This window comes from Apis dorsata, unplaced genomic scaffold (genome assembly GCF_000469605.1).
Source record: "Apis dorsata unplaced genomic scaffold, Apis dorsata 1.3 scaffold_323, whole genome shotgun sequence".
In the NCBI taxonomy this organism is placed as follows: Eukaryota; Metazoa; Arthropoda; class Insecta; order Hymenoptera; family Apidae; genus Apis; species Apis dorsata.
The window spans coordinates 68,346-78,273 of NW_006263591.1; the positions used below are offsets into that span (position 1 = coordinate 68,346).

The 9,928-nt window shown below is 20.9% G+C and overlaps 1 protein-coding gene across 5 annotated transcripts in view; it reads right to left on the bottom strand.

Moving 5' to 3' along the window:
• Positions 1-626: 626 nt before the first annotated feature.
• LOC102680054 (RNA-binding protein 1-like) overlaps positions 627-9,928 on the bottom strand; it is a 45,664-nt gene continuing 36,362 nt past the window's right edge. For all 5 annotated transcript variants that reach the window (XM_006617656.2, XM_006617660.2, XM_006617654.2 and 2 more), the window contains 2 exons: positions 1,248-1,334; positions 627-818 (listed from right to left, as the gene is read on the bottom strand). In XM_006617656.2, coding sequence (XP_006617719.2) covers positions 815-818; positions 1,248-1,334 — 91 coding nt within the window. In that variant the 3' untranslated portion in view covers positions 627-814. The remainder of the gene's footprint in view (positions 819-1,247; positions 1,335-9,928) is intronic.

Below are 9,928 nucleotides of genomic sequence, written 5' to 3' on the forward strand. Positions count from 1 at the left end.
GTTTTTTTATTTATTTTAAATTCTATGATCTCGTTTGTACCATTAATTTTAACCATGTTAATCATTAAATTTTTTTAAATTAAATATTAAAATAGCATAAAAAAATTTCAATGCAATATTATTTCGTTTTTATTAGTATAATTATCAAAGTATTATTCATAATAGGAAAACTAATAAAAATTATAACATATACTTTTTTATTTGAAAATCTTAAATTTATAAGAGTACAAAATTATTAATACAACATAAAATGAAGATTTTCTATTTCTTCATACTAAAATTGTTTCTATTCTGAATCGACATATGATTTGAACAATCAATGTTATGTTTATCTCTATAATTCTCTCAATTGAAATTCATAACCGAATTTTTATGTGTTATTTGTAAATAATATAAGTGTTACTCACTTTAAAATAATGAATAGATCTTATAGACATCTAAAAGATAGATATCTAATTCATTGCTTGATAGTTTATTATAAAAAATTTTCTATGTGTGTGAAATGCACCTGTATACAAAAAATATGTCATGTATTTGTGAAAATATTGTATATATATAGTTACTTAAAAGCATTTATATGTATATATGTTTAATTTTCATGTTATATACGTACACAAAATTAACAATTGAAATAGTAAACATCGTGTATATTTCTTTCGCATTTCTTACAAAGTTATTTTTTTTTAATTATAATAATAATTGTTAAACTGTATGTATGTAATAACGATCTTTTTTATGTACATATAAAATCAGTTTTTTTTTATCTTCTTTCTGCCATATTTAGTAGATCCATTGTCTGGAATACTTTTAGCATCTAACTGTAAGGAAATAGGGAAAACACTTAGAAAATATATATTCCATTTAATCCAGAATTTAATTTCATCTTTCTTTGCTGTAAATGAGAATATCAGTATAAAAAGGATCAGTACAAAAAAATTATATCTAAATTATTTTGAAATAGTTAATATCACAGATTAAGATTTAAAAGTTATAGACAAGAATATTTTGTTTAATTAAAAAAATATATATAAGAGAATTTCAGATCACTTATTTTTTGTTGTTTTTAACGATTATAAATCTTATTATCAAAATATTTATTTTACATCTCATAGTAAGAAAATATATACAAAGATGATCTTTTTCAAAGTCTTTTCATTTTTAATCAAATCAAATTTGTTTCTTTTTTTTTTTTTTTAATTCTTTTAGTTTTTCTTTTAATTTATCTAATGTTAATCTAATGTTAGTACCGTCTATCACGGGAATCCGAACGAGAACGGCGATCTCGGCTGCGGCTACGAGTTAAAGATCTTCTGCGCGGGCTACGGGATCTTGACCTAAAATATTAAAAAAATATTTTATACTAATTAATAAGATCAACAATAGAACAAAATATTCATTAATATATACTATAATAGGATTAAAATATTCATTATCAATCATTATAAGAATTATATTATAAATATATACTTTATATATAGGATGTAAAAATGTTGAGATATTTGTAAACTAAAAATTCCTGAGATAATTTCAATCAACATTTTTTTTTTTATAAAAAATATAATAGTTTACGGCTTTATTAACGAATAATTAACAAAAAACACTAGCCAATTACAGAATTCGAAATCTAACTATGATAATAACATATTATTAATTGAATACAAACAAGTTCAAACAATATATTACGAAAAAAATATGTTGAATAGTTTTTTATCAATAAAAAATTATATTACGAATAAACTAATTAATTATTATTATGATATAAAAAAATATAAAACTTTTTTAATAAATGAACGATTAATACTATATATTTGGAATAAAAAAAATAAATCATGTATTACAATTTATATTAAATAAAAAAAAATTCATTATAAATAATGTAAATAAATAAAATCAATCACTAAAAATTCCGAAAATTTAATTTGAGTATTGAAATGTGCCATTGAATTATCATCTAAATATTTTTCTTTAGCATTGACAAATGAAGTAATTTTTGATAAATTTACATGTAATATTAAATAGATTATAAATAAAATGAAAAATAATATATATACTATATCAAATCAATACATCTATCAATCATTTCGTGCATTATCATCAATACTAATCAATTGATCACTTGTAATACAGAAATTCTAAAAAAAATTCTTGTATTACCCGTAAATTAAAAATATTGATGACCGATTTTCTGATATTAAATAAAATTCCATATATCCACTCTTTGCTGATTCTGCATTCTTTTTGAGAAATACTAGAATAAAATAATATTTATTATTGAATAAATATTTTTTATATCAATTAATAATTAATCATGTTATCTGAGACTCACTTTAAATAAGCTAATGTATAAATGCTAATATTAGCATCTTCTTCTATCATTGATAAAATATTATTAACGTGATGATGACACAATGCACAAATAATCCATCTCTGATCTTGTGAACATTAACCATTGCATATGAGTAGCACGGAATTCATTTGTTGTTAATATGAATTTTATATAATTCTTCATTTATCGAGTCGCCGTTGTCGCATTGTTGCATTTCATCGCTAATATCTAAAACAATGTTATAGTATTCCATACTTATTCGTATAATAAATACGCATACAAAACAAAATTCTTAATTGACTATCTAATTTCTATGTTTTGATCTATATTCCTATCTGGATTGAATTGCATCTACCGATCTAATCTGAATTCTCTTTTGATGATTTTCAAAACTTGTTACGAATTTTGATTCTTCTTTCAAAATTATTTTCAGCAAATTTTTAATAAATGCAAATTAAGAAAAAAGAAATTTAAGAAAGACCAATGATCGCATTAGAGAGCGATTTCTAAGGATGACTCTTCGTATTGCGTTGTAGTATGTAGGGATAAGAATCTTGCAGTCACTTTTATAGTGATTTGTTGCAAGATATTTGGCATATAAATGTGACTTATAAAGTGTTATATCTCAATCTTGACTGATATTGAGAATATAGAAAATGTGAAGAAATTATATTATTTATATTAAAACCTAAACTGTTGAAAATGTTTAAACTATTGAAAATGAAATTCAAACTACCTGATTGCTCACAAATCAATTTCGGTTTTTGTTCTTAACAGTTTCTTAACAATTTTAAAGATTACAAATTTCTAATTTTTGCTAGATTTTTAAAAATATTTTAAAAAATGTTTATGCTCTTTGAAATTCCCTAAATATTCATTTCAGCGGATTGTAATTCCGCAATAAGACATATAATGATATCAAGTTTCCTCATTATTTAACATTCCCAATTTAAACAAAAATTGCTAAAATTAGGCTCGGAAGGAATATCACATATTCGTCAAGATGAATGTGGAAGGAAGTATAAACGTCTTTACAAATCTAAGGATGTTTGTTAATTTTAATTTTTGTATTATTTATATTAATAAAATACTCAAAAACTTTATAAATTCAGTATATTTTATACATGAATTTTCGCTTGCATACGAATAACGTTTTAATATTAGAATTTTATAATAAATTAATTTTATTATTACATAATGTGAATTGTATTATAATGTGCATTTACTATACGAACAAATGGAATATTTTAATATATTGTGAATATTCAACTCAGTACGATAAAAACACGATGGCTACCAAATATTAAAACACGATATTAAAACTAAGGTAGGGGATCAAAAGTGAATCGTAGGCGAATGAAAATTCACCAACGTAATAAAAAATTACAATTTTTAAAACTTTACGGATATATTTTCTAATGGAACTTTTATTATTTATGACCTGTCAATAAATAATCCTTGAATCTAATATTCGATGTCAATAATTAATCCTTGAATCTAATATACACATTGCTTATTTTAAACAATGATGGAGAAACTATAATAACTCTTGTCGCCAAAATTTAGAAAATTTATAACCCTTTCAATAAGGGTAAAAAATCGTAAACAGTGTAAGTCGAAATTGCAACAATTACATAAAAAAATTTTGGACATTGGCTACTATTGCATATAATACGGATATTTCAACGAAGGTGGATCATTCACATCATGTGTAGTCATTGTGGATTGTTAAGAATGTCGACGATGGAAGAAAATGATATTATTAATAGTCATAGTCATGTCTGAATTTCATTAAAAATAATGTGATAATTATCAATTGATTTAAAATATTTGTTTAATAATAATAATAATAAATATTATTTTGTTATTAATATTATTTAATATTTCTCAAAAAAAATACAGAAGCAGCAAAGTTACAGTAAAGAATGAATACATGAAATCTTATTTATCATAAGAAAATCGGGTCTTTTTAAATATTTTATTCACCAATATTTTTAACGTAGAGATAATTTAAGAATCTCTTCTAGAATTGCTGAATTACAACTGATTAGTTGATCAATGTTGATGATAGTGCAACAAAATGAACGATAAACATTGATCTAATTGATTCATCCAATGATATAATATGTGTATTATTTTTTAATGATATTTTATTTATAATTTATTTATAGTATTATTATATACTATAGTTGTACTATAAATCTATATTATATATCTAAATTTGTCAAAAATTAATTTGATCATTAATGTTAAGGAAGAATATTTAGGAAATAATGAGTGGCATATTTCAATGTTCAAGTGAAGAATTTTCGATGAATGATTGATTTTATCTATTTGATATGAATTATTTCTTAATTTAATATTGGTTATAATATCTAATTAATATCTAATTTATTTTTTTTATTCCAAATATAATACTGATCGTTCATTTCTTAGAAAAATTTTATATTACTCGTTTTTTTATATCACAATTTTATCATAATAAATTAATTAAATTATTCATTATTCGTGATGTAATTTGATATAATTTTTTATCAATAAATATTTGTTATATTCAACACATTTTCTTTGATATTAATATTGTTTTTGAATTTATTCATACTCGATTGGCGACACATAATCAACTATTACTGTTGCGATTCGATTACGTGATTGGCCACTATTTTTTGTTAATAACTTATTAACAAAATCATAACTTTGTTAAAGTTATGAAAGTTTTTGAGGAAAATATTGCTTGAAATTAGGAATCTTTAGTTTATGTTAGAACATTTTTGGGACACTATATTAATTCTAATAAAGGAACGATAAATAATATTTATTGGAATAAAAATAATATTATATATTACAATCTATATTAAATTAAAAAAACAATTCACAAAATAAATATATAATAAATAAAATCAATTATTGAAAATTCATCTCGAGTTTTAAAATCTTTTTTCCTGAATATCTTTAATGATATACTGATATCCTTAACATTAAACAAATTATTGACAAACTTATAGATAATATTAAACTAATTACAAACAAAATATCATCGAAAAATAATATAAAATAAATAACATACACGAAAATATATAATCTCATATTGAGTTATTCGGAAAATAATTTCGTTTTTTTTTGTTGCTAGCTGAATGTTTATCCAGTTAATTTCATTCTAAACGTGTTATTATTATATATTTTGACAGTTGGCATTTCATATTTATTTTTAAAAAAAATTCGTGATTCTGTGTGATTATGTTTTTCGTATGTGATAATAATAAAATGCAAGACCAAAGGAGCATTTTCAGCATATTTTATTTTTTTATTACCGAAAAAATAAGAATGTTGTTCAACCAAAAAAAAGATTATATGAAATTTATGGAGAAAATGTATTAACAATACGCCAGTATCAAAACTGGTTTTCAAAATTTCGTTTCGATAATTTTGACATTAAAGATGCACCACATTCTGGAAGATCAGTTGAAACTGACAAAGACAAAATAAAAACACTGATTGAAGCAAATCGACGAATAACAATTCGAGAAATTGCTACGAGATTGAATTTGTCGAATTCGACTGTTTATGATCATTGATAAATTTGAGAGGTTTATGATCTATATGTATTTGCTAGAAATTTTCTTAAAGATAAATTAATAAGTTATGTCATTGAAATTATTATAATTGAAGCATAATCCTTAAGATCATATTGCATTAAGATCATTCTAATCAATTTACAAAAATATTTAATTCCAAATGCCATTTAAATATTATCCTCAAAAATGGTTATGCTTTAGGAAAATTTCCTTGTATAAAAACCTCTTTATTATTGGCACAATAATACCTCTCTCTATTATTGTGCCAACTCGTATTAAATCTAAAAGTTAAAATGTTGTTAAATTTATTTATATATAAATAATATTTATTTATATATTATAAGATGTTATTAAAAACAATGTCATTTTTTATAAATAATATTTAATAAGGGATATTTAAGTATTTGGAATGAAATATTTTTTAAGACAATTCAGTTTGACTAAAGTGAGTCTAAGAATATGTTTTAGCTATGACTTCAACGACAATCATCTTATTTTTGAAATTTATGGTAAATATGCGTGGATACAAGTCCTGAATATTATTATGTTTTTATGCAACATTCAAGGATGTCTTTTTAAACTTGAGAATATCATTACTCAGAGAGCTGATCCATAATATCATTAACTTCACAAACAACTTCAATTCATAAACTAGAGAGAAATTTTCCGTGAGCATTAACATTTTGTACTTTGATATAAATTTGGAATTTATTAAGATTTTATTATACTTTGATCATCGAACATGATCAGATATTGTGAATCATTATGATAGAAAATGATTTCGTATAATCATATATATCAATCAATAAAATATTTATAATTAAAATGAGAAAACATCTTATATTTTCATTCATCCAATTTCGATTAGAGATTCTAGCCTATATTGACTCTTATTCGTCTTCGATTGTGAACATAAAGATTTAAATATAGATAAGATTTAAATAGAAATATTTAGTGCTAACATTTAAAAAAATAATGTACAAAAAAAATTCAGAAAAATTAAATGTTATTAGATTATAAATGATTACAATTGATCAATGTCAATGATAATGAATGATATGTTAATCTTTCATATGTATTAATTTTCAATGACGTTTTATCTGTTAGTATAGTATAATTGGTATAGTTTTACGTATAAATTCATCAAAAATTTATCCAATGTTAACAAAAGATATTAAGATGTCAATGCTAAGGAAGACTATTTAAAAAGATGGATTTCAAAACTTGAATTAAATTTTCAGGAATGACTGATTTTATTTGATAAATTCTTTTTTAATTTAATATAATATATAATATAATTTAATATAATATAATAATAAAATTTTATAGAATATAATGTATTGTTTATTTTTTTTCATTACAAATATATAATATTTTTCATTCATTTGTTAGAAAAGTTTTATATACATCTTTTTATACTAATTTAATATTTTGATGGATAAATTCGATTTTATTAAACTATTATTCATTAAAAATTGTTGCACATTAGTTTCCATATCAAAAGATGAACATTCATAAAAATTTCACTTCTTCATAAAAAACTTCATAAAAAATTATATAGTTATATAGTTTTGTTTTCGAGCAAAATAAAACATGATATCTTGAATTACAAATAATATTTTTCTTAATGTTTTTTTAATAAGATCTTTTTAATAAAATGAAATAGAATATCATAAATTAAATATATACATGATATATTAAAATGAGCATAAAATAATTATAATAAAATTATGATAATTTTTAATTTTTTACGTATTTCTCTAAAGATACGATAAAACTAATACAATAATACAATAATACAATAATACAAAATACAATAATTAATGAATAAAATGACATTTCAACATAAGCAAAAAAAAAAAAAAAACTAAATTAATTAAGTTTACAATTTATGTCATATGATAATCTATTTTAATTCATAAATGAAAATTATTTATAAATTAATTTATTGGAAATTAATAAAGCGTAAAAAAATATTTAAATAAAAATAATTTCTTGATTTCGTGAAGAACAATCTCATACAATTACCTAAAATAAAATAATTGTAATTAGATAAAATTAGATAACATAATTAAGTAAATTAATAATTTTTTATATGAAATAGAATAAATGGATGTGTAGAAATTATATAAAAGTAACATATTTTTTTAATTAATGGAAATCAAAAAAAAATATTAAGATATTTGCATCAAAAAATCATTTAAGATAGATATTTTAAGATATTTTAATTTGAAGTTTATAAAATATGATATATTGAAAAAAAAACATAAAAATAGATAAATATAAGTAAATTTTGCATATTTCTTATCTTTCGTATACAATAGTCCTCGAATATTTTTAACGACAGAATGACACTTCTATGTCTAACACAAAAGTATTCAGACACTTAATTACAATAGCAAATATTTTTGTATAAATGGGAATATTAAATGAAAATTAGATGGAACAAAATAGAACAGAAATAGAAAGTTTTTGTGATGAAGAATACAAATATATTTCATATTACATAACATACATTTGTACAATTGTATATTTATATAATAAAAATATAATAAAAATAATAAAAATATCGATAAAGAAACAACAAAAATATATATTAACAATATAAAAGCGGGTAAACATTTTAGATTAATCAAAAAAATATTCCAATGAATGCTCAATAAACAATATTCATATGCAAATTAAGCGTTTCAAATAAAACGAAATATTAACATTTAATTCTAGAAAAAAAAATTATATGAAACATTCCTTGTGAAGTCGATACATATTTGTTTATAAAAAGAAAAATATAATTATCGAATAAAATAGTAAATAAAAATAAAGTATATTTTTTTAAAATAAAGCGAATAAAAAATAAAAGTATACTCTTTAAAAATAAACTCTCTTTAAAAAAATAAGTTTCTTAATTGAATCGAATTATTTGAATTTCTTTGAAAAATTAGAAGAATTAATTTGCATAAAAACATGCAGCATAAAAAACTTTTTTAAAAAATTGCAATCAGAATCATGAAAAAAATATAAATATAAACATTGTTTTATTATTTTATATTTGAATTTGTAATAAAAATATATATTTTGTAAATTTATATATAATTATATATAATTATTTTTTATATATAATTTTTATATATAATTATCAATATATATATATTGAAAATTTCATTTAAATCGATGCTATGCGTTATAAATAATTAAAAATATTGAAAACTATATTTTTTCAAAATTTTTATTATCAATTATATGTGTTTCAATTTCCAATAATGCCTATGATCGTATTATTAATGTATTGTTACAAACTAAGATAACTAAATTATATATGTAGCAATAATACAATTTTTGATTATTTGATTTAATATTGATACGACAATTCCAATCTAGGTCAATTCCATTTAGGTGATTATCTGCTTTATTAAGAATTTGCCTGTTTACACGAGGCAATAAATTAGAATAAAGAAAAAATCAGATAAAGAATTTAAAATTGCTCTCCCATCCCATTAAAAATGATGATTCCATCGTAATTTAAAAAAAAATACGGAATAAAAAATAATGAATAACGAGAAAGAGTGCGAAAAATGAATCAAAAATGAACATGGCGAATATAACTACATTATAGAAATCAGCAGTTTAGAAAAAAAAAAAATTGAATAAAATTGAATAAATTGAATCCACAGTTACATAATATATCTAAATCGAAGCTCAATATCAAATAATCATTCTTATCAAACGTCAATCAGAATGAACATATAAAAAAAACATAACAGAAGTGATAATGGTTCAAAGTTATGAATAATAATTTCAAATAATACTAAAAATTATTTAATATCTCGATATATCCAGGCAATAAATTCAGTGCATTAAAAGTACAGAATAATGAAGTAAACATTTTTTAACAAAGAAAAAAATAATTTCAATAACATCAGATAGAAGCCAGTCAGAATATACTTCCAACTCAAATACAGAAAAAAATATGGAGTAACGAAAAAAAATCTAAAACAGCACATGAAAAAAAAAAAAAAAAAAAAAAATC